The following is a 26,701-nucleotide window of genomic DNA, read 5'->3' on the forward strand; positions in this document are numbered from 1 at the left end:
TAATAATAAATGCATTTTAAGAAAAAAATAATAATTTTTATTAATATAATTTTGTAACATATGTGTAGATTTTAGTTCAAAATGACCAATTTGACTAAAAAGGTCGAAACAAACTATTATTTAAATTAAACGGAGTAATTATTTAACCATTCTCGAGTTTCAAAAGTACCTTTGTTATTCTCAAAATCTCCATTTTATTTAAATTTGAATATAAAAATGAGTCACTTTATTCACAAACCGTTCAACAAAAATTAACATCAAACGACATATGAACGAGGCTGAGAAGCAACCTGTCTCAACTATAGCCGGTTATGTGATTATGTTCGTGGACCATCTCAATGCTTTCTCAAATCCCGATCATTTAAGTGATCTTATTTGCAACAATAAATGATTTTTTAGATTTTAAGAGAAGCAACATGTCTCAACTATAGCAAATGTTTAAATTGTAAACAATAAATAAATAATTATTATTGAAATCACGTCAAGTCACTTATTAATGTTGATCATTCGTAAAATACACATACCAATAACTAAGCATTTGAGTTTAGAAACAAGTTACTGTTTCTAATTATTTTTTTGCAAATTTGACCTACTAGATGAAAAATGATAAACATAAATATCATATAATCATATTTTCAAATTTAACAACAGCATGCTCAAAATTTTAAGGTTTGCCCTGACTCAAAAAAAAGAAGAAGAAATTTAAGATGTTTCGTTTTTGCAAAAAAAGATTTTTCTTCTTTTATTACCACAGGAGTCACCCAAAAAAGGGCATACTCGTCATTCCACGCTTTGACACATATCTCGAGGCCAGACCAGTCTCCCAAACCAAACTGGTTCGTTAACTTTTTCAACTCTCTCTCTCCCAACTCTCGCTACCCATCTCTCTCTCTCTCATATCCTTTCCCCAAACTATACGCACAAACAATCGTAAGTATATTTCTTATTTCTGATATCTAACCCGGCAGGGTTACAAATCGATGGAGAACAGCACCAAATCATTCCTCCAAATCGATCTCAACGAAGCTCCCCCGACCGTCTCATCTCCCCGCGACCCGCCCGGTCCAGCCCCCTCCGGTCCGGTTCTCTGCGGTTCGTGCGGGAACCGCCAAGTACACGGAGAAATGCTGGTGTGTGTCAACTGTGGGAGAGGGTTTCACATGAAATGTATGGGGACTAAGAGGAGAAGCAGTGATTGGAAGTGTTTTAGCTGCTTGTTTGTCGGAAAAGGCGGCGAGTCGTGTTCCGAGAGGTTTCGAGACGGTGGTGATGGCGGAGGAGAGGGGCTTTTGGATATGAATGCGCCTCCGCCTGAGGAGGAGGAGGAGGTGCAGTTTTTGAGAGCTCAGAGGACTGCTGGAGGGTATGCGTTTTTTTCGGGTTCTAATATTTGTCGTAATTGAGTAATTCATGAGCTAATGAATTGAATTGGTTAATCCTATTGATGTTTCGTACTTGTGGCATTTAGGTTGTAACAGTTTTATAATTATAGCAAATTAACTTTCGTTTTTAGGTAATGTAGGAGGTAATTATGTAAATGATAACTGGTTGATATATTAGGGATGCAATGTGTGTTACAATTTAGGGCATACTACATACTTTGAGTTGAAAGCGTTTTCCAATTAATTTAGTAGTTATTGAGTTTTAGCTTGATTATTTAGCTAGTGGCTTGATGCGATCGGGTTGAGAATAGAAGCTTGACTGTGGTTACTCCGGATTCCACCAAGAAGTGATTTTTCGATTGTGAGTTCTCATACGTGCAAGTGCATATTTAGAATATGATTTGTGGACTAGCAGTTTGGTGTGAAGTTGCTTCATATTGTTGATTATTGCAAATCTTTTTTATTGGGTGATACGAATTTAGATAAAATGAAAAGAGGAAGAGTAAAAATGTGATCATCGAGTCAAAATCTTGAAACTTACATGTTTGCATACGCAAACTATCTTCTTTTTGTACCAGTCTAGAAACATTTATTTACAGTAACAGAAAAGCCAAGGCCACGTGAACTGTCCTAAGAGATAAAAAAGCTAATAGTTTAAAATCATTATGCTAGATTTGTGGGATTGGTACCCTGTTTTAAGGAACTTGAAACAAGCTCCCTTGATACTTGATTGGACAATCGTGCAGTGAATAGTATTTTTTTTTAGTAGAATCTTGAAGAGAATAGTCGACAAACATGCTCTATTATCTTGCAAGAAATAGACAGTAGTTTTTCTTTTACCCGTTTGATTAAACCCTACTTCATCTAATAATTTTAATTGTGATTGGAGCTTCAAGATTTCATTTATGTGAATTGATTGGAGAATATGTATAGAAACTTTATCTTGTATAGTGAAAAAGAATCGTAAATGTAGGATCTTTGAGATATGAAACATTGGTTGAATTTACGTCTACATGAATATCTTCTCTCCTTTTGGAACCTCTGCTGTCTAGCCTATATCATAACTATATGGTAATCATAGGTGTTACTGTAAACATCATCATGTTTATGCTCAAGGGCTTAATAGGATAGTATCTTCCATTTTCTCTGAAGTTCTTTTATCGAATGACTATACCTTCACTTAGAGGCAAATTAATATATATGCACTTTTTAAAAGTCTTTTAAGAAGAATTTAGGTGTTACCTGTGTGGATTGAAGTGTTAGATTCAAGTATCAGATTCGATTTGTGAAAAAATAGGATTCTTGGATATGGATCCAAAATTGGGCATGGGTGCGGGGACACCACATATAAGCTTAACATTAGTAAAATATTCTATATTCCTGATTTAGGTTACATTTTTTATAAATTTTGTTTGTGTTCTCCCAATAAAAATTTAGCATAAGATTAAGAGGATGACATAAAAAAGTCATCCATGTACCTCCCTCTCTTAAAACAGTTAGTTATATTTTGAACTTAGATTGCTACAGGATAAAGTGTTCAGTTCCAATTTGAAAGATATGCCTCAAATCCCATACCCGCGCGCATGTCATACTCGTACCCAGTCGACTCGGGGTTGAGGAGAAAATTGGAGAGTCCGGGTAATGGATTAAGCTCTTAGTTTCCTTAAAAAATGAATTGAATTATCCAGGTTAACATTTATACTCAATTCACACTAAGGGTTTGGTACTGTTACTATTACAAGGTGCATTATAAGCTAGTAAAATGATAGTAGAGTTTCTACTTACTCATATTGTATGGACCAACATGTTGGTCCCTAAATAGAATATGATAAAACTTAAACACGTGTGATAAAATCTTATATATTTGCACATATGTTGGTATGATATTATTGGTGAGTGTACCTGAAAATTTGATGATTGCCTCATCCCTCTTTGTTTGTAGGGTGCAGGCAGTTTTTGATAAGTCAGGTCTTCGCCATCCATTTAATATTCCAGTTGCATATTCACAATTTCAACATATTGGTAGCAGTATTCATGTTCACCAGGCTTCTCAATATGCGACAAAAGATGCTATGTCACTGTGTGAAGTTCCACTTCATTGCAGATGGAACCATAATGGAATGCCAAGTGATACAGATATGAGGTTCATGACTGGTGCAAGACTTCAAAGTAGTCACTACGAACCACAAAAACTGCCTCCTACGAGTGCAAATTATTTGTATTTACAAGATCTTAAAGATTTTGTTACTGAAAGGAGAGGTGTATTAGGTGATGGTTGGCATGTTGAATTTCACTATTGCCCTGTCAGATGCAAAACATCTGCAATATATTGTGCCCCAGATGGAAGAAAGTTTGAGTCGATGTCGTCTGTTGCAGATTGTCTTGGGCTTGTACCTAGTGGACATGCATTAGAAGATGATAATAGAGGTAATGGAGTTCCTCCAGGACAAAAAAGCCATAAAAGAAAGGAAGGTACCAGGTATTCGGGTGCCAAATATAGTAGAGAAAATAAGATTGCTCGAAGGAGCATTCTTGGCGGGAAGTCCCCCCCTAGCGCAGAGGTCGTAAGTGCTGATATCAGAAGATCAAACCAAAGCAAAAGGCCGGAGCCTGACCAAAACAAGATTGATGACACTGAACATCAACATTTTTGTGTATGTTATGCCATTGGTGTATTGTTTTTTTGTTCTGCATTTACTGCCCCAAGTAGAATTCAACTTGACTCTTTACGAATGCATAACTGTGTCCATAATTCTTATTATGCATTATCTGTACTGATATTCTAGTTTTACTGTCATTACAGGATGGTTTCCCAGTCCAGTTTGAAGACTTGTATATTATCCATGCAGGCAAAGTTGATCTGCGAAATTTATATCATGACTCTGGGCACATATGGCCTGTAGGTTACAAGTCTTGCTGGCATGACCGGATTACTGGATCTATTTTTGTCTGTGAAGTTTTAGATGGTGGTGATGATGGCCCAGTTTTTAAGGTGCAAAGGTATCCATGCACCAAGCATCATATCCCTAGTAGCGCAACAGTCCTTCGGAAGCAAAATGGGGAAAGTAGAGAGAAAAAAGATGATATGGCTTTAATGGATTTTGATGACGATGAATGTACAAGTTTGCAAATGATATTAACAGAATGTAATCCACCATGTCTGGACAGCAGTATCTCATCAAGTTCCCCTTCTATTGCGGACTCTGTTTCTCGTGAAGCGAATTGCACAATGCCTGGAATTAAAAATTCTAATGGCTTCGTGCGGGAGGATAGTATTGGAGAATTTTCGGTGGAAGCGAGGTCATCATTATCTGCATGGAAAATGGTCTCTGTAGTTTTTCTTGATGCTTGCTGTGAGGCATATAAGCAAACAGGCGTTCTTGGATTTTGGTGTGAGCATGATATGGATAAAACTGATGTGAAAGCAAGTGAAAATATAGGTTTGTTATCAAAGTTCTCTTATAGTGCTGGTCCTATTAATACCCCACACTTAATTGAGAGTGATGAAGATTACAAGGTTTTTTCGGAGGTGCTGGTGAAGTGGGTGCAGCAGGATAGATTTGGACTAGACCTTGAATTTGTTCAAGAGTTACTGGAACAGCTTCCCGAGGCACGTTCTTGTTCAGATTATGTATCTTTGAATAAAAGAATTCCAAAGTCAATGCTGCATACAGTTGGAAGTGGGTTTCTAATTTCAGAAAGGATATGTGATATGCCTGTCAAGAAACTATCAAACGGTTTTGTCCAAAGTTGTGGAACTCCTAGAAAGAAGCTAAGTGAAGACACTGAAACAAAAACTCCTCGTCCTTCAGGAAAACCTGTTAGCTCTAAGCTTCCTGCATATTTAATTGGTGATGTTCTACAGGTTTGCGAATATATTCTTCTCTTTTAGTTTGGAATATAACTATTCTGCAATTTACACTCTCATCATTCCTTTTACTGTATTTTTAGGTTTGGGAATTCTTAAGGCGTTTCTCAGATATTTTAGGACTTGAGGAACCCGTTTCATTCCAGGAACTTGAGTGTGAACTTTTGAATCCATGGTTAGATGATCTTAATCCTGCACAAGAGAATATTGCAAACCGATCAAGGGATGATGAAGATGCCAATTCCTGCAGAAACTCTGTTACAGCAGTGAACGGGGAAACATCTGCATATAAACTCACTACTGATACTCATGGTAATTGTACTGGTATGATATTGACCACAGCTCATAGCTCACTGCTGAACTTGTTGATAGGGGAGTTACTTGTCAGGGTTAAGCCATATGTGGATCCTGATTTTGATGCTAGAGAAATTAAGTCAAAGCGAGGTAGGAAAAAAGATATCGAGAACTCAGTTATTGCAAAGAAGTCAAAACTTGATATGCCTACAATTAATGACATCACATGGCCGGAGTTAGCTAGAAGATACGTTTTGGCTGTATTGTCCATGGAAGGAAACCTGGACTCGACAGAGGTCATGTCCAGAGAGAGTGGAAAGGTATTCCATTGCTTACAAGGTGATGGTGGAATTCTTTGTGGTTCTCTTGCAGGAGTTGCTGCAATAGAGGCAGATGCACTGGTAGGATTCAGTCTCGATCCCTAGCTATGTATTTGATAAGATTATTCCTCTTCTTTTGTTAAAATTTTCACGTGCCATTTCTTATAACTAACCTTAAGTTTTTATTCATTTGTAAAAAGTGAGTGCACTAAATTTTGTAGCTACTCTAGTTTAATTTTAGATATAGAAACGGATATTCCTTTCTTCCAAACCAATAATCTTGATCCAAGAATCATGTATGACAGTGTTTTCATTATCAGTAATAAAAGCAACTAAGATGCTCTATTCAATCCGTTGCTTATTTGATGCATCACTAGCTGTACTTTACTACCATTATTTTTGGAAATTTCTGCATTCCGGGGGTTACTATTTCATTATATGTTACGAACTTTTACTATGTTATTACATGTTTTTTGAGTTGGATGCTCTAATTTATGTGATTATCAGCTTCTTGCAGAGGCCACTAAAAAAATCTTTGGTTCGTTGAAGAGTACAAATGATGTTTTTAGCGTAGATCAGAATGATTCTGATGCAGCAGATGCTTCAAACTTAACCACTAACAAAGATACTGAAGTCCCCGACTGGGCGCAAGTGCTAGAACCCGTAAGAAAGCTACCTACCAATGTAGGAGCCAGAATTAGAAAGTGTGTAAATGAAGCCTTGGGAAAAGATCCACCTGAATGGGCAAAGAAGATACTGGAGCATTCTATAAGCAAGGAAGTATACAAGGGAAATGCCTCCGGACCTACAAAGGTGCTTCTGTTTGTCAATCAAAACTTTCTGTGAGATATTTTAATGTTTTTTTTTGATAGACTGTATTAAGCTTTACTTTTGTATGATCCAACTATCTTTTGGCGAGTTAATCTGATCTTTCTGTAAGTTTTTTAACCTGGTGCCAGCGTATAAAAGCTCTTAGATTGGTTAAATCAGTCTGATATCTGTTTCTTTTTTTCCCAAACCTGAATCTCTCTGCCTCTCAAACAAGTACCAAATTTAGGAAGACAAAAAACCAGATGAATTCCTTAAGTTCAGTGTCCTTTAAATTGTTGTCTGCATTGCAATAGTAGCATTTTGATTAATGCTCTCTTTTCCTTTCTATAGTTTTAATGGGGATGGTTTACAATAGTTGTTTACTACCTTTTGTTCTTTATATAAGTCATTTGACTTTCTGCACGTAATTTTGGGAGCTTTGACAATATATATAGGCCATTGCTTAAAGAAGAACATCCTTAAAAGAAGAACAAATTCTAATTTTGGGCTAATTAACCTTTCATTATGTATAATAATAGTAACATGTTTAACAATAAATATGTATCAAAAATAACATAATTTCATGTGAAATTCATTGTGCAAAATATATACATATGATTCTATTCTGGATTCTATAATAATTCATATTAATATTTTGGATGAGTTTGGATGTTATATTTCATATATTGAGTTTAATTGGTGTTTAAATATAAAATTACAATCCTAACAAATCATTTTCTATAAAAAATAAAGTATTCTGATAGTGTTCTTTGTTCTTTTTTTTTTTCAAGGTGTTCTTTTTGGAGTGCAATATATATATAGGCTATTGCTTCAAAAAGAACAAATTTATAAAAAGAACAAGAAAGAACTATATGTATAGTATTTAATCTAAAATTTGATTTAGATTGCAATTTTAAACAGTTAAGCTTATATTATTAAGAATATTAGTATCTAACATGGGTATACCAATAACTTTGGATTAAACATACAGGATATTTTGTAAAATTCATCATGCAAAAATTATATATAAGATTCTATTCATGATTCTGTATAAGATTCTATAATATTTGATTTAAATAATTTGAATGAGATTCAATATTTAATGTTTAATTGTTGTTTAACTTTTTGATTTTAATCCTAACAAATCATTTTCCATGAAAAATAATGTATCACGATAATGTTTGGTGTTTTTTTGTTCTTTCTCTAAAGGGATTTTTTATGGAGTGCAATTCTCTCTCTCTCTCTCTCTATATATATATGTGTGTGTGTGTGTGTGTGTGTGTGTGTATATAGACACACACACACACACACACACACACACACACACACACTAATATCTGCAGATTGAACTTGGTCAATTTTCGCTTGTATATGCTGGTGTTATTTCATTTTTGCACAAATTACTCATATAATATAAACTTGAAGTCTTAACATTTCCGGATCAGCCATCTTTTCACAATGTTCTTATATTGATTTAAGTGTGTTACTTTATCATACAGAGAGCAGTAGTGTCGGTGCTTGAAGACCCTAGATGTGAGAGGCCACAGCCAAAACCAGAGACAAAAGAAAAGGGGAAGACAGTTAGTATTATTTTATCAGATTTGGTAATGAAACAATGTCGTCATGTTTTAAGGCATGCTGCAGCAGCAGACAAAGATGGGGTTTTTTGCAATCTTTTGGGAAGAACACTTCTGAATTTGAATGATAATGATGACGAGGGACTTCTCGGATATCCTGCAATGGTTTCTCGTCCTTTGGATTTTAGGACTGTTGATCTGAGATTGGCTGCCGGAGCCTACGGTGGATCACATGAAGCTTTTTTCGAGGATGTTCAAGAGGTATATGTTTTTCACTGTTTTGTCAAACTCCAAAAATTGGATTTCATGAAAGATTTACTTTCACGGATAATCATATTTCCCATTTCTAAGATCATTAATTGCACTTGTAGATCCAGATATGTGAAAGTATGTCCGTTTAGATTACTATCAAATTCTTTGCAGCACACTAATGGTATATGATTTTTTATGCTAATATTATAAAGAGAAGTATGATATTTTTATATTCAGAATGGCCAATTTGACCATTGCAGTCAATGTAGTCGATCGAAATGAGATCACAGGACAGCTACTCTAGGTGTTTACTTTCTAACCAGCGATAATATGGAATTCTTCAGTTGACATGTTGTTTGACTTTTTGGTTGATTTATCCTGGGGGGAAATAAGTTGGAATGGAATATGTGTCGATTTAAATAAGAAGGCAACTAGGTTGACTGCCCTACAGAGTCCATTACCTCCGGGATCTGCATTACAGAATGTAGAACAGTATTGATTGTGATAAGTGTGTAACAATATGTTAATAAATATTCTATTTGGTACTTGGGTTTCATGAGTATTTATATAGTAAATGAAACCTCAAGTTTGTTCAGGAAATTAAAAATATTAGATATCTAAAAATCGTAGTTTCTATTATGTTATTTATTTATTGAACTATAATTATTTATAGGCCCACATAATGAGTTGTAAAAAATATAATTGTGTCTGGTAGATATCTAAAGTGCTATATATTTGATGTTCTGTCTTTTTAGTTTGTTTATTACTGGCTTGAACAGACAAATTTTCAAAAGATAGTGAGACTTAATGTTTCTTTACTTGATTCGTAGCTTCAGATGATTTATCAGTAATTAAATAGCCACATATATAATCAATACATAACATGAGAAACTTATTTATATACACTTTTTGATAAATTTAAGGCTATATTCACATTGTATGCCATATCATTACTATTAGCTCTGGTCTGCTTTGTGTAATAAGTATGACTAATGCTGTAACTCTTATAGCTTTACGCCTGTACCTGGACTTTTCATATATATTACATTTTTCTGTAGGTGTGGTATAATATTCGTAAGGCATATGGAAACCATTCAGAATTGATTGATCTAGCTGAAACATTGTCCAGCAAATTTGAGGACATGTATGAAGAAGAGGTCAGTGGACTCAGTGTGCTCTATTTGCACTTTTAGATTATTTATCGTCTATAACTTCATTAGTGATTAGTTATACACAGCGTGAGTGGCCAATTCGATAAGCATGCTAGAGGATTTCAGACAAACCGGCTAGATAGTACATTCAACATTTTCTCATCTACTATTGTGTAATGTTATTAAATCAAGTAGAAGTCATTACAGTAGATTCTAAACCTAGTTCAGCCTTGTGTCGGTTTTTACTGTTTTCTTCTTTGTTGTCAGTTGTAACTTGTCCTTGCATAAAATCTCTAGCTAATGCTGCTTATCTATAAGTTTTTTATTAAGTTAGTATATTCTTTGTTTGAGTTTCGATCACATTGAGACACTATAAAATAGATTTCTAAGGGCTAACTTGCCTTGCACAGGAATGATGTGAAATATCATGTTTTGTGATCTGTATCAAATCCTAGTTTGAAACAAAATCAGAGTGCTTATTTGATATGTTTGGTTTTTAAGCCTATATATGGCATGCCGACCATTTATCTTCTGTGTTTAGATTTAAACATGGCTTTTTCTGCATAATCTTAGTTGATGATTATTTCTTTCTCTAGGTTCTTACACTGGTCCACAAAATAAGGGAGAATGCTAATTCTCAAAGCGATGAAGACAAGAAAGAGTTAATTGATGTGCTTGCGAGTGCAACTGAGTCCTTGCTTCCTAAAGCTCCCTGGGAAGAAGGAGTTTGCAAAGTTTGTGGCATGGATAAAGATGATGTCAGTGTTCTGTTGTGTGATACATGTGATTCAGAATATCATACATACTGTTTAAATCCGCCGCTTGTGAGAATTCCTGAGGGAAATTGGTACTGCCCTTCTTGTATTGCTGGAAAACGGATTTCTCATGGGGTTTCTTTTGGTACACAGATCAGCAATTTACACAGAAGAAAGAGATATCAGAGGGATTTAACAAACAATTATTTGGATGCCCTGGTCAATATGGCAAACACAATGGAGATGAGAGAGTATTGGGAGTTCAGTGTGGAGGAGGTTTGTAACCTGACCTTTTTTAAGTGGCAGTTCAATGACGGGTTCTAACCTGTGAAAAAGGATTCACTCACATATTTTTCCTCTCTTTTGTATATATTGAAGATTTTGCGTTATGTTGTACCCACTATATTGCCTAACGTGATATCTATGCAGCACTTATACACTGATTAAGTATGACCAATTTGCTTGCATTATTAATGCAGAGGATTTTCCTTATCAAACTCTTGAGCGATGAGGTGCTCAACTCAGCCATCTTCCGTGACCATCTTGACCGATGCGTCTCAGTTTCTGCTGATTTGCAGCAAAAACTGCGTTCGTCTACCTCGGAATGGAATGTTTTGAAATACAAAGAGGAGAGTTTGGCTGAAAGTCTGGCAGCACGAAGTATGGAGGTGCAACGGAGTGAGTTGGATATATTATCTAAACAAAAGAGCCAGTCCATTTCAGAAAGTTTGATGGAGAAAGCCTCTCCAAGTGGCATTCAAATTATAAAGGCAGCTGATGCAAGCGATCTATTTCTTCATCAACATGGAAAGGGTCTGCCAGGTTCTCATAATTGTTCCGTACAAGAACATCCTACTACAAAAAGTAATAGTGGAGAGCATGGTCCCTCTATGTCTACTTGGCTTCACAATATCAATTCCACCGCAGACAAAGCTCAGACCAATATGAACTTGCGGGGACAAGATTGTGGTGGTTGTAATGGTTCTTCGCTATCTACTGGTAAAGTTTTTACAAGCCATATCTCATCCGACACCATTGACGCAGATCCAGCTGACAGTATATCTGATGTGAATGTCTCAAAAGCCCCCGATCTAGAAGCTAGCTGTTCCCTGAAAACCGAGATTTCTAATCTGCAGAACACAATTTCAACTCTGGAATCAGAGATGTTCAAGGCTTCTGTTCGGAAACAGTGTCTTGGAAGGGATTCTGCTGGGAGATTGTATTGGGTCTTTGGCTGCGGTAGTTCTCCACAAGCATTTGTTAATGGGAATTCGGTAGCACAACGGAATAAAGTTCCTGAGTATGGGAGAGAAACTCAATGTGGTCCATGCCTGAGGAATCCTGTTCTTGTAGTAGAGAGTCCTTCAAGCTCAAAAGGAATAAGCTTTTCTAATATGCATCCATCTGAGCAAGTTATGCATAGTCCAGAATCTTCTTCTTGGGCTTGTTATCAAAGTGATTCTGAAATTCAAGAGCTCGTTGCATGGCTTGGAGATGATGCAAGAGAGAGAGAGCTAAGAGATTCTATTTTGTATTGGCAGCGGATGAAGCTCCATGATTCAGTTAATGTGAAAAATTATTTTCAAGGTCAGTATCAACCAATTTCCTTAAATTCTACCCTTAATGATAAACTTTTGGATTCTCACTTTCTGGTCTCAAAAGCATTGACCGTCCTAGAAAAGAAGCTTGGTTCTCGCCTGGAATTGCAGACCAGTGATAATTTGAAGCAGAAAAAACACAAAGTTGAGACATGTTTCCCTGGCAGAATTGACAGATGTGAGTGCTTGGAACTACTGTGGACCTCTAGACAGCACTGCCTCACATGTCACAAAACGTTTGCAATCCCTGAGGATCTTGACAAGCACGCCAATGGAACATGTAGCATGAGCGTGGCTGTCCCTGAGAGTAATAAGAATTCTTTAAAACACAAAAGGATGAGAATGGAACCTTTACCAGAGAATAACTCTGATTTAAGAAACGTCAAGGCATTAAAAGCCGAGAAACAAAATATTGCGTCATGTTTTGATGAGCAAAGAAATTTTGGATGTCCTTTTGACTTTGAAGAGATCAAAAGAAAGTTTGTTACTCAAAACTCCCTCGCAGGATTGGTGAAAGATATAGGACTCATTGATTCTGCCGGGACCCCGTCATTTGTTCCACAAATAGCGCATTATCTGGTCAGCCCTACCCTATCCTTGGTCCCTACAAGTTCACCAGGCCTATTTTCAGAATTTGAAGATGGGCAGCGATTTTCAAAGAAAAGAATCAACAATGCAACTGGTATAAACTCTAGTCGTAGTTCTTATACCTCTAGAAACCCAGAGAATGGTATGGATCAAGAGCCATTGAAAGGTGGCAAATTACGTTTTAGGTGCATGACTGAATTGGATCAGTTTTCTGCTACTAAGAACATGCTTTGGGGTGGCAAGGGGGCCATTCTTCATGAATCTTCACTAAGACCAATAGGAGGTAGGCCTTCTGCAATTCTTAGGCAGCTCAAAATTAATTTGCTTGATATGGATGCTGCATTACCTGAAGAAGCTTTAAGACCATCGAGGGCAAAGTCCGAGAAAAGATGTGTCTGGCGTGGATTTGTTAAATCTGCAGAGTCCATATATGAGGTTAGTCGTATGCTAAACATCTCATTCATAATCTTGGGTTCTTCCACCCCTTTTTGCACTTGATATTCATAGTCACGGCACAATAGTACTGAAGTTCCCCGACAACAATTCAACTGCATATCCAGATAAATGTTTGTTTTTCTGATTGGACACTTAACATTGTGTAAGGCACTTGTATATCCTTGTACTAATTTTATATCAGTCAGCTCGTTAGTGCAACAATTTGTAGGAGGCAGGACTAATATAAGATTTATGTTGGTCTCTAATCTAAAGCGTCCATAAGAAGTTATGATTAGGTGTACAGTGTCTCATCTTATGTACACCGTATATTACAAATGATTTCTATTCTATATAAAATTTTCTCCATCTTTTTGTGTCTGTGGATTGTGGAAGCTCATCAATTTTATTTTTTCACTTCTAATTATAGATATTACCATGAGCAGACTTGGATACTGTAGAACTGTTGGGATTGTAGCGGCATGTTATTATTTTTGATTCACTTGCAAATAAAAGTATTGTATAGGATTAGGATTGGGATTGGGATTTTTGAAACGTAAGGATTCTAACCCCGAGAATCTATTAGAACAGACACTCATTGTAAGGCTATAAGCCATATTTGTCAAAAAAAACAAAAACAAACTGGGATTAGTTGGTGTAACTTGTTTGGAAACTCACTCTATGTTCCAAGGAAAGAAATTATCTGACCTTGTCATATTTGTAGCTTTCAATAATTAGGATAATCTTTTAAGTAACTACTGATTTACCACTGTGTTTATGTCATTTATACCATTTACGACATGACGTCCAGTAGCTCCCAGAAGGCCAGAACTGGGCCTTGCACTTAGCCAGGATATTATGCTACCCGCTCCTGGGTCCTGGAAGGAACCTGGGTGCAGCCACCCAACTAGACTCAATATTAATTAAATCGATTGCTTGCACCTAGGGGGCTCAATCATGTCTTCCCAATTACCAAAGTCAAACCTAAGGCCTCAAACTTGCTGAAAACAACTTAACTGCTCAGTCGAACCACCCAACCAGAATCTTTGACATAATAACATCAAAATATTACAGTCGTATTAAATTCGTTAATTTCAATACATGCTGATGGTTGTATATTATAGCTTCGTGACTTTAAAATTAATAGCACTTCTATTTGAATATATGAAGTTATTAGTCAATAGTTAATATTTTAAATACCAAAGATGGGCTTGTAAATTGTTAACATTTTAAAACTATTTGCTATTTACTATAGACAGCCTTATAAATTTAAAATTATGGCACATCTGTTATGTTTTGTTTATGCTGAACCAAGTGATTAGCTTAGAAGTTGCGGGACCTAGCAATGTACTCCTATGTTAGTATGCAGCAAGCACTAAGCAACTAAGCAAATTTTGAGTGGCTTGTATGATTGGGACACTCATATTATTAATATTCTGTCATGGCTCTAAGCAGAAAAAAATAATGCAAATGTTTGAATGATATAGAAATGCCATCACACTCTTCATCTACTGTACTTCGTACTCTTTCTGTTTCTCTAGGTTAATAAGTATGTGTCCTGCCATTTTTTGGTTTTGTCACTTCTGCTACAATTTTGCTGCAGCAAAATTATATATAAAAACTGGGTAATATTTTGTATGTGCTCTCTATACAGGACTTCGTCTACATAATTCTCTTTTCTTGTCTTGCCTTCCTTCAGTGTGCCGTATTTGTGATGCTAACATTATTTGAATAATCTTTCAGATGAGCCAAGCAACAATTGTACTAGAGGATATGATCAAGACAGACTACTTGAAAAAAGATTGGTGGTATTGGTCATCACCTTCTGTTGCAGCTAAGATTTGTACAATTTCTGGTCTTGCTCTTCGCATATATGCGTTAGATGCAGCCATAATGTATGAGAAAAATCTCCCTGATCGGGATCCATCAGAGGGGTGCAAGTCCATGCCTCCACAATCCAAGGATGTCAAATCAGATTCCTTAGACCTTCCTAGACTAAGGAGTGGAAAAGCGAGATAAGAAAAGAGTCGTGTTCCTTCACGTCAAGTGTAAAGACGTATAAACATTGAATGCCTTGTGCATTACGGAAAGATGCATATGCTGATACCTCCAAGTCGTCATTCCAAGCGTATGCTGGGAAGCTTTGGTAGTACTCGACCTCAAAGAAAAGATTTTGTTGTCACGTATGGTTGCATGTTTATATTGAGCAGAAGCCGAAAATAATTGGTGAATGGTTGAACAGAATTTACCCTTGCGGAGTAAACCTGTTCATTTTCTTAAACAGAAAGTTAACAAAACTGACAGCCAGCTAGATCTTCAGAATCTGCTGACAGTCCTCTACTTACTGTGGCTGCTCCGGAACCTTACAATTTTGCATCAGACTAATCACAGCCGACAGCTAGCTTCTTTTGAGTTGTTACCTCTTTCCTGTATTTTGTGTCCATACTTAGTAGTAGAAAATCAACCTTCATATCGAAAAGAAAGTGTTTTTGTTCTGTTTGTACAAACAGGGGCGACCGCCTAGCCAACCGAGCAGGGTATTATGTTTCAGAATCAAGGCTTCTCGAGTTCATTTTACAATCCCTGGCTGGCCTCCATGGTAATCCTGCATTAAGTTTCGACATAGAATGAAATCTTGCAATCTTTACAGCGGACTACCTCTGTGGAAGCTTTCAAGCACAAATCCAAGTTCAAAGAGCCTCTATTCTCGTTTGTAGTTTTTACTATTGGATGTTTTAAAAATCTATATAGATTGGCATATTGTAGACTGTCAACACTTTTATGAGAAATGTTCTGGCCAGAAATAGTGTTATTATTCCTCGTACTCGAGGCCATTTCTGTCCGACAAGTAAAAGTTTTGCCACAAACATTTAGACACTTGCTGGTTCTATCATATTCAGGCTCATTACTGCAATCCTTTTTCCGCTTTCGTTGAAGAATGATACGATTTGACTTATTTTATTTTTCGGAATTAAGTCACTTAACTTATAATATGTACTTTTCTGAAAGTAAATTATTAAGGGATGGTATACATATATTAAACATATAGTATTATATAAATGTAATATTTTTTTCTGAAATAAGTACTTATTTGTATGAAAATTCACTTTTACTTGCATATTTACCGCCCTGCAGTACAGTCAAAACCAGCATTAAGTATATATATTTGCATGACCAAAATACCCCTCATTTTTCTGTATAAAGTGGCACTACAGAGCAAAAGACGTGTCATATATAGAAAAAAACCATTACTAGTTTATTACTCCTGCAAGCTGACAATTCATTCATTCAGAGAGGCCTGTGCTTTCACAAAACCCTTCTTTGTATATACACACACATTATACATACATACAATCCCCCAATTCTCTCCTCCGTTACTGATCACTGCACTCCACTCTCTCTCTCTCCCCCTCATCTCTCTCTCTCTCTCTCCCTCTCATCTCTCTCTCTCTCTCTCCCTCTCATCTCTCTCTCGCTCTCTCCCGCTCATCTCTCTCTCTCTCTCGCTCTCTCTCTCTCTCTCTCTATCGCTCTTGTCTCCTTCTCTAACTTATGCATGGAGGAGGAGAGAAGTAAAAAGATTAAGCTATCGCTAGACAGTCGAGGCTGGAGCAAGCTATTAGACAGCAAGGACGACGACGGCGATCCTCCGGCGCTAGTGGTGACGAAAACCGGCGCTGATTTGGCGGAATCCGATTCCGGCGAGAGCGACCGGTTGGCCGTCGAATTGATGAGTGATAGTCAACTAGTGAAATCGATTGAGAAACAGAAGAATACGTATGCGTCAACTGGGAGCAAGTTGCCTGATAAAGGACAGAAGATAAAGGATGTGATTAAGAAACTCGAAATGGAGAAGGAGCGGCGTGAGAGGAATCCACGGAAGATCGTCAAGGTTGTTGAGCTTTTCAAGGTTGTTGAGCTTTTCGATCACGTATACTCGTGTTTTTTGTGTTTATGTTTCTGTAATCGGACTGATTAGTTTACATTTTGCTGAAATGTATGTGTGCGATTTTTGGTTACATATAATAGTGTTTTTTTGTGTTAAATGTGTATAAATGTGTGTGTAAGTTATGCGATTGGACTGAATTTGGGCGAGTATTGCAGAGTTTGTGTTTTGCTATGATTGTATAGTAGTAGATTTGATTGTTGGTGCTTATTTAAATGGATTTTCCAATTGGGGTCTCATTAGCCAAAGAAAACCCTGGCCAATTAAGTGCCTGCTTGACTAACATCGCGACAGACCATTGTATTTATGTTTTCTAATGTCTCATTTTGAGTTGGAATTAAGGTTTTCCCTGAAAATAAAACACTTATTGTACAGTTATTGGTCAGGTCTGTAAAAGCAAGTCCAATGTTAATGCTATAATAGATATAGTCATTTTCCCCGTTCTTTTGGATATTAAGCATTTATTTTCAAGAAAAGTGCCTATTTCTCTCGTTCTCTTATCAAGAATAAGTGCTTACTTTTTCCAAATGTGCTAAACCAAACACCCTCTATATTTGGTATATATTGCTATGGATTGGACTGATTTAGAGCGTGTTTTGAATGTTAGAGTTTGCTTTTTGGTGTAACTGCATATTAGGAGGATAATTTAAAGCTTTATTTGATGCTAAATGGATGTATCTCTAACTGGCGTGTTAATTTCTCGTAGTCATCTTGGAAAGGGTTTTCCGAAACTAAAAACCTGTTGTAAAGTTATTGTCTTAAGAGAGTCGATTCTAGTGATCTTTTGTTTTCAGGGGAAATGTTATTGTTTGGCTTATGCTTTATAGATGTTTGATAAGTTACACAAGTGCATCAAAGTTTTTAATGGTAGTGTATATCAATCAGGTGGGAGTTGTTGGTATAATGAGAGGTAGATAGCTTTATAGATTTATGGCTGAAAATGTTGTTGGGTCATCTGAAATCATGTTTGCAATTTGGTCGATGTGTAGAGGAGATGATGCTAATAATAAAGCAACTTAACTTTTGGATTCTTTTTTTTATTGCTACCGGACTCTTTGATATATGATTGAACTAATTAATTAATTTGTTCTTTGCGCAGGATAATAACAGAAGTGATACGCTATCACATTCCCAAAATTCAAGTGTAAAAGGTAAGTAAGTGTCAACCTATATTGAATGTTGTTTTGTAGCACTAAATTATTGTTAGGATCAGCATGTTGATATTGTTGAAGCTATGAAATTGATGACACCCTTTGTGGTAGTTTTGTTTTTGCCATTGCATTTATCATATGATATAGATAATCAAACATTGTTTCCTCTATATCTTCTTTCATGTGGTTTTTTGGCCTGTGCTTATAGTTGTCAATCATCTGAGGAGCTAATTTGATAATACATATACGGATGATTTGCCTTAAAAGGGTTGCGTAAAGTAATATAACTAAAAGTAATCTAACATTTATATGAACAAAATATTAACAACACATTTCTCAGTTATGAAATGTTTTAAAAATTTATTAAATCTTTTCAAACCCGCTTCTCAAGTTAAATTTGCCCAATCCATTTTTATTATGCAATATTGGTTGTCCCAAAGCTACTAATTTTGATCCATGACTGTTCCCTCACATATTATTCCCTACATGCTTATTAGCCCATGCTACGCACACAAAAGTATTTGATGAATATTGTTTCTTCCAAAGCATTTTTCTTGGAAAGGTCAGGGAAGTGGCTTTTGCCTGGTCAAGTATTTATTCATCATGCGTTATAACTTATTTTCCATAAGCTTATTGCACACAAGAGTATTTATATGGCTATTGCTGTATGTATATTATATTTCCAATTCTCACTTATCTGGTTTTTAAAAGTAATAAAACAATACTTTAGCTTAAATATATTACGAATTTTATATGGTATAGGTAATTGAATGAGGTGTTCTTTAATTGTTATTTAATATGAATAAGAATTGTGTGTGTGTGTGTGTGTGTGTAATATGCAGGGAATGATATTCCAAATTAATGACGATGAAGTTATTAGCTGAGTTGTCAACTTGTTTATCCAAAAACTAGCATAATACATAGGTGAAGACGATATTAAGGTTCTGATTGATGTTAACCGGATTTGTTTACCAAGAATTAAAATACCCCATAGTACAAAAGTAATAAAATTAGTTTTGAAGAGTTAAGGATTTCGATTAAAATCATAATGCACTGAAGATTCAAGAACTATATAAATTATTAACTATTAATACATTGAGTTGTTATATAACTCATTGCGCATTGTGCCTAGGCTCCGGGGAGTTTTGCGCCTTGGCGTGCATAACACTTTCGATAACACTGTGCAGCGGGTGCAGAACAGGAAATAGTCAAATGAGTTATAAATTACTATATAATATTATCTATATAGTTGTCTTTAAATCAGGAATATTGAAGAATTAGAATTTAGATAGATGGCGATATTTACTACTAGAAGTCTAGATACTTGTTAAGATTAGTTTCTTGTTTATCCGTGATAGGCAATGGATTTGTTTGTGTCTCTGATTATCTGCATATATGGATTTATTTTGATCATTTCTCTTAAATTATCCGACAGTTTATGTTATGAAACGTAGGTAACACCTAATTATGTTATGTAGCTCCATCAATTGGCGTCAAGCAAGTCGCTCCTCCATCAGGCCAGTCTGAATTTGGCGTCCTTTTTTGTCAAAAGTTCGAAAAAGATGTATTGATCACAACTTGACTCATATATTATTTGCTGATTAAAACAATGTATTTTCTGTGTTAACTTGATTTCACCATAATTTGGAAATTTAAGTTCCATTTTTCTAATAAGAAAAATTTATACTTCCCTAGCAAGCAAATAGGGCAGCTGGTGCATTCCAAAACCAACTAAAGGCTTTAGGCCGCTGTGATCGATTGAAAACTAGACCAAATGGTCAAGTTTCACCAAAGGAAAAGCAGAGCATATTGAGATCAAGAAAAAACTGTTTTCAAAGCCCTGGACTTTTCTCTGGTGACGGTAAAAAGAAATATACTTCTAATGTGGCTGTACACACTTCTTCCAGTTCTTCGGATATGGAGGAAAATCCATCTCGTTGTTTGTCAAGGTTTGCTTTAGTTTTTAGTTTTTACCTTATAATATATCACCCCGAATGTGTGTGAACTTAGTTTTTCTGATGCGGAATAAATGATTTTTCATGGTTCCATCTATGACTGAGAATCATACAAGTTGGAATTAAATTAGCCATCATGTTTTCTTCTTTTCCTTTCTCAACTGTTTTCTGGTTGATGTTGTTCCATCAAATTAGTCTTTTAAGAGCATTTTTTCTCTCTTCTTTATACCGAGTTTCAGCCATTGGTATAATTGTTTACAGTAAATATCTTTTCACTTGGACTGGTAACTATTCCCTCAGTCCCTTTAGATTGTTATCGTTTCGGATAGAGGGTTCGGCAGGCATTTTAAGGCTCATATACATCTAGTTTTATAAATTATTTTTTTCTTGTGAATAAAAATTTAGTGTTCAAACTTTTATTCAGAAAAAGAAAATTTCAAAAATAATTTATGGAACTATATCTTATGTACGTCTTGAAATGCGTGTCAAGCAATGGAAAAAAAACCGTTAAGAAATGGAAGGGACAGAGGGATAATGTTTTTGGGTCATTTAAATACTTACACACACATTTGTCTCTAGAAACAAAAACCCGCAGACCTCTTTTTAAAAGGGTGGGGAAGAATCCTTTAGGGCATAATGTTAGGATATAGGAACTTTTAACTTTTAGTTATAAATGATAGCTAGCGCTAATGGGAAATGTTTTATTCATTATAAGATGTTGATTATGTGATAAACTGTTTTTTCTAAGTAGTTTTCATCGAAAGTACTGGCATCAGGATTTCAATTTTTGCCTTTATACCTAGCTATGAGCTAGTCTTATTTAAACCTTTGCAGTTCAGCGTATCTGACTAGTTATTTTTCTCCTTAGGAGAAATTCTTCAAAGGTCTACCCTTCCAATAATTCCAGGCCTACGAATGTAAGTCAATCTGTTCAGCATCATATACTGTTATCGCCTGGTTCACAGAAATATTTTCCGAAACTTGGTATATGTATATAAAGAAGCTAATAATTTTCTTTAAATTTCTATTTCTTGTGTATGTCTTCCCAAAGGTTTCAATTTTTTTTTAATTTTTTTTTGTAAAATATGGTACATTATGTATAATGATGCATATTAATGAAAAAAATAGTTGGAAATAGGTAGGATATGGTTCAAGTTAACTGTAAATAATTCTTATAACTTGCTTTTGGTGCACCTCCATTGAGATTATGTGTCATCATAAAATTGTCTCAGCAGGTACATACAGTTGTTCTACTGGATGAGGAATCCCAACATGTGGATAAAATAGATGAAGAAGAAAAAGTAGATGAAGGGTAAAACAAACTTCATTAGGTTTTAGTATTTTTAATAAAAAAAATGGTATATCGAAGTTCTTTTGTGCAGCATCTTGCCTTTGGTATTTTGCAAATATTACTAATCTATTTGTCTTTTCAGCATGAAAGGAACCACCATTTACTATCCATCAAGGTATTCCAGAATTTTTTTAAAGAATAGGCATACTCCTTGCATAGTTAGATTATAATATTAGAGATTGAACAGTGCTTGTTTTTCTGTTACTTGTATTCCGACACAGGGATCATCCAGATTCAGTTGAGATTTGTTATACAGACATGGAATGTCTTGCTCCAGAAACCTATTTGACATCAACCATTATGAACTTCTATATCAGGTAAATCTTGTTGGCTGATCAGTTGATTTATCAGTGTTCAATCCATAGTAATGCAATTTGAGCTTATGGGATGTCTTATATTTGTATGGGTCTTAGAGTTGTATGTATCAAGGAATAATAATTTGTAACTTTCCCCCAGAAAACGTTTATCAGGATTTCATTTCAAAATATGATGAGGGAATAGTGATTAAATCCAACATCATTGGTCAGCAGCAGTGCTGTAAAAAGTTGAGTGGAGTTTGGAACTTTAGCATTTATGTGTTATTTTTATAGTTACATTTATTTTTTATCTCTGAGTTTCTTCATATTTAAATTTTTCTCTCTTATGGTTAATCTACAATGTCATGTGATTGGTGGTGAAAGAAATTTATTTTCTGTGATGCGTCAAGCAAAGTGATTTAAACCTATATATGATTACAATTGGTATCGCTGATGTAAATTTTTGGATTTAAATTACTGATGAAAAAATTTGCTCAGTTAAATCTTTGCTTACAATCCATTAGATGTCCAGTCGGCAGCTTAAAATGTAGGAGTGTATAAATCTAAGAAAGTTAATTTTTGTATCATTGATGCCTGCTAGTTCCTTAGACATGCGAGTTTTTTTATTTAAGAGCAGTAGGTGCATGTAAAATCAAAATTAGATGCTTAAATCTGAATTTTGTTGAATTACAGGAATCCTGAGACTACACATACCAATTTTCTCACCAGATTTTTAAGTCTAAGCTGATTTTTTTATGATGTATTTGAGCTTTCATGTGTTTAACTCTCTTTATTTAAAACTTCCTTGTCATTGTTTTTTTGTGGGGAGTTAGATATCTGCAACGAGCAAAATTTACAACCGATGATGACAGAGGCAGATATCATTTTTTCACCACATATTTCTATGAAAAGCTGAAAGTAGCTGTACAAACCACGGTATCTCCTTTTACCTGTTTATATGGTGTTTCTCTTGAATTAGTTATTTTCAAACTTTGTCAGTGCAGACTTTTCATTCCTTAAAATTGTTAGTGTGTGCTGAAACACTAATCAAGTTCTGAAAAACTTTCGAATTTTTGATTTTGCAATGATGTTAGTGTATATTCATTATTTTTAAACTTTGTCAGTGCAGACTTTTCATTCCTTAAAACTGTTGGTGTGTGCTGAAACACTTAAAACTTTTGGATTTTTAATTTTCCATGATGTTAGTGTATTTTCATTGCAGTCTTTGCTTTCTTTCCCATTTTTATCATGAATTTATTTTCTTCCTTAATGAAATGTAGAAATATGACATGGAAGAAATGTATGCGAAGTTCCGAAGGTGGTGGAAAGGCATTAATTTATTTGAGAAGGCTTACATATTCCTGCCAATTCATGAGAAGTAAGTCTTTGCATCTTCACGAAGAACTTGTGGAATTTGATATTATCATAGGCATATAGGGCTAAACTAGCATTGAGGCTGAACTTAATGAAAGGAATTATATGATGAATACCACTGGTCAGAATTACGCATTGTGATCAAAATTAATTCGACCTGACTAAGTAAAGTATAGACCTTTGCGTATATGGAGGTTGATCGATTTTTTTATTGATATTCCAATAGGTACCATTGTACTGATTAGAAACAAAGTCTATCAGATTATATTTAAGTTTGGACAGAATACATAATGAATCATTACAGTAGTGAATTAATAATTCTATCTGCAAGTTGCTGAAAAAACAATTATCTTTTAATCATAAGTTGATTCATACTCTTGTCTAAATACTGAAACATGTATACTGTATGGTATTCACTTTAGTCCAGTGTAAAAATTATCAAGTGCGCATTTACTCACCTTTTTTTTGTATGCAGTCACCACTGGAGCTTGGTAATCATATGCATCCCAGACAAGGAAGATGAATGTGGTCCAATTTTACTTCACCTGGATTCACTTGGGTTTCACATTAGTACTTCAATCTTTGAAAATATTAAAAGGTACGGAAAATTTATAATTAATTGGATTTCCAGTAAGAATATTTTTTATATCAAAAAGCTTTTGAGCAAATTTGTTGCCAGACAAAGCATAAGATTTGGTCTCGATCATGAACTTAGCTTTAGGTGTTTGAGTTGCTAAAAAATGATTATCAAATGCATACTTATCACATATGGTGGCCATATCTGACCGATAAAGTTGCTTCCAAAAGGTAACCAAGGCTATTTTCGTATAGAAAATAGTATAATAGTGTCTTTATACCACAAGTTAGTCGTAGTTGACTAGTTGTACACTTGTACTTCTGTAAATGTATCCTCGAGGTCATATGTTGTAGTTTTGTGTATAATCTGTATGGTTATTAATGTTTCTCCATAGTTCTCAGTTTATTATAGTGTAGAATAGACAACTTAAAATTCGTAACCTATTTTTGTCTTTTAACTTTAACAAGTGATTTTTCAAGATGGGCAGTCAGCTGTATTACATGATTGATATCCTAAATAGATCATCAAATTTGCTTTATTCTCTTGATTTCTACATCTTATGCTATGGTGCCATTCAGCTTTGGTGTTTAGTTATAAAAACTGTAAAGCGGTTTGGTCATACGGAGGAGGTAGATTACATGACATATTACCTGAAAATGTATTATATATCTTTCAGTAGTTAATATAAAGCAAAGGAAGAGAGCTTTGCGTTTTTTTTTGTGTGGAAGTATTTTGTTTAGCATATCTAAGCAGAAAACAAACCAAAAATCCAAAATTATAATAGTTGCGTTGGAAGATTATTTTCTAGCATTAAGATAGTTTTAAAACTATACCAGTACATTTTCTCACTGTAATTTTCTAGATCAGTAAGCGTTTTCAGTCTCACAAAAACTGTAAATGTGCTTCCAGATTTCTGAAGAAAGAGTGGGCCTACTTGAAAGAAAAAGAAACGTCTTCGAATAATCCTATAGCAGACAGAATCTGGAATATTCTCCCCCAGAGAATTGAGGAAAAAGTAATCATGGTTAGTTCTTTCTTGAGCCTTCAAGTCTAAAGTTTAAAGATATTTGTCATTGTTTTCTGTTATGGAGTACGAGAAATATACTTTCTTTATTGACTAGCTAGCTGTTATTATATGGAGTTTATTTGTTGAAGTATATAGTTATGTTACTGATTTTGGATTTCCTATTTAAGCTGATTGTATGTCTCCCAAGAAAAGGGATTGCCATGGGGAAATTTTTGATGTGATGTTTAACTCATGTTGACTTGAGCTACTCCTTTGCAAAACAAGAAAGTCCGGCGGCATGGCAGGGGCAATAGATGCCTATAAAAATTGAATGCACCAATAATAGGTTTATAAACGAATCAAGTGAAGGTGGATGATCAGCGTAGTATGGGATCTGTATTGACCCTTTCAATACCCCAAATAGGGGTGACAAAATCCAGCATGACCTGAAACTCGACTTGAAAAAGTACGAACTAGGGTTGGGGTTTTTGTGTTTTGGGTTGAGTTGACCTAGACTCCACGAACCCTTTATGATCTCTATATATATTATCTAAATATATTAATTCACATTACATCTCACTAAATTACCATTTTATATTTTTAATATATAATCACTAAATATAAATTTATATAATTAAAAAAATAATTTTTAATAAATTCGGAATGGGTCACTTTCGGGTTGATCGGGTACATAACAGGTTGGGTTTAGGTTAATTTTTTTAATTTGTTTCAGGCTCAGGTAGACTCAAAAACAGGACCTGGTAAGCAAACCCGATCTGAGCCCGAAATTGCAACCCAACCCCAAATCATGGTGTTGATATTCCGCCCCAACCCCCTCTAATAAACCTTTAAAACCAACCCCCGCATTCTAGATCTTTCCACATGGTTTTTAGGATCTCTTACCCCCCCTACCCAACCTATCCTTAATATACACATCTCCTAGGGGTTCAGTTCATAATTGAAATATACCAGAGGGTGTATTGCTTCCTCCAATGTTGGAAGCACAAAGTAAAGTAGATTCTTGAAAAGAACATGGAAAGAAGTAAATGTTGCTGATAACATGAAGATTAATGGAGATTTTGTTTCAAGTTTTAAATGATAACAATGAAAAGTGATTATGGAGACATTTATTTCAAACTTCACAGGATTGGCTGTAACTCCAAAGAATATTAGCTTGTAGTAATTAGCTCTATCTTGTTTTTGTTTCCCATTCCTATGTTTACTTACTTTTTTGCTGTTAACTAGTATGTTGAATTTTAAACCACCAGGTTCCGCAGCAAAAGAATGATTACGATTGTGGTCTCTTCGTTCTGTTCTTTATTCAACGTTTCATTGAAGATGCTCCTCAAAGGCTAAAAAAGAAAGATATAGCAAGGGTGCGCATTATATTTGGTTACTACTACAAGTATTCTTTTTTCCTTTGTATAATTGGGTTTATTTTTTATATCAAGTTGGTGAGAATGGTTAATCAGGCACGGGATTGCTTTTATTTAACCTAAATTCATGTATGGTTGGGGTTATTGGTGGAATATAATATAATGTATCTTGTGTGTTTTCTGTTCAGTTTGGCAAGCAGTGGTTTAGTCCTAAAGAAGCATCTGACCTGAGACCAGAAATTCGGGCTTTACTTAAGAATATGTTCAGAGAAAGCAGGGTGATAGAAGTATAGATCGACTCATTAACTACTAACTCCAGCTACAGGCGCTGAGCATCAGATACTCTTAAAGTTCTTCCAAGAGTTGGCATTTGGTGTCTGATTTTTCTGTATAGTTCTCATATGGACATCGCAAATGCAACTCAGTTGTGATTGCAAATGAGGATTAGATGCGGAATATATTTTGAGACTATTTGTACATCAATCACAGTAGTAGCTCTGTTGCAAGCTGGTCCTTTTTGTTGAATGTAGATAAAGCTAAAAGAGGATTCTCTTGTCTTCTGAGATTATGGATTTTTTTTTTTTTAATAATATACCAGAGATCATTCCAGTGGACAATTGCTCGATATTTTGTTGCTGTACT

General features: G+C 35.2%; 2 protein-coding genes across 5 annotated transcripts; both read left to right on the forward strand.

Annotated features, from left to right (window-relative positions):
• Positions 1-834: 834 nt before the first annotated feature.
• Positions 835-15,865, forward strand: LOC108202446 (methyl-CpG-binding domain-containing protein 9). The gene is made up of 10 exons (XM_017370828.2): positions 835-1,363; positions 3,325-4,036; positions 4,186-5,247; positions 5,334-5,945; positions 6,372-6,677; positions 8,174-8,512; positions 9,562-9,660; positions 10,251-10,685; positions 10,889-13,030; positions 14,771-15,865. The coding sequence occupies exons 1-10, from the start codon at positions 981-983 to the stop codon at positions 15,044-15,046; spliced, it is 6,366 nt and encodes a 2,121-aa protein (XP_017226317.1). The 5' UTR covers positions 835-980; the 3' UTR covers positions 15,047-15,865.
• Positions 15,866-16,271: 406 nt separating this feature from the next.
• Positions 16,272-26,676, forward strand: LOC108202536 (ubiquitin-like-specific protease 1D). Of its 4 annotated transcripts, none has more exons than XM_017370982.2 (14): positions 16,272-16,937; positions 18,073-18,124; positions 19,603-19,688; positions 19,820-20,073; positions 20,948-20,996; positions 21,312-21,391; positions 21,513-21,545; positions 21,652-21,747; positions 22,560-22,662; positions 23,007-23,104; positions 23,576-23,698; positions 24,587-24,701; positions 25,952-26,088; positions 26,248-26,676. In XM_017370982.2, the coding sequence occupies exons 1-14, from the start codon at positions 16,584-16,586 to the stop codon at positions 26,288-26,290; spliced, it is 1,623 nt and encodes a 540-aa protein (XP_017226471.1). In that variant the 5' UTR covers positions 16,272-16,583; the 3' UTR covers positions 26,291-26,676. The 4 variants fall into 4 exon arrangements, with proteins under 4 accessions (XP_017226471.1, XP_017226468.1, XP_017226469.1 ...); XM_017370979.2 differs by having other exon boundaries at positions 25,952-26,059; XM_017370980.2 differs by having other exon boundaries at positions 21,315-21,391; positions 25,952-26,059.
• Positions 26,677-26,701: the final 25 nt, after the last annotated feature.

The sequence above is a fragment of the Daucus carota genome, chromosome 9 (genome assembly GCF_001625215.2).
Source record: "Daucus carota subsp. sativus chromosome 9, DH1 v3.0, whole genome shotgun sequence".
Lineage (NCBI taxonomy): Eukaryota > Viridiplantae > Streptophyta > Magnoliopsida > Apiales > Apiaceae > Daucus > Daucus carota.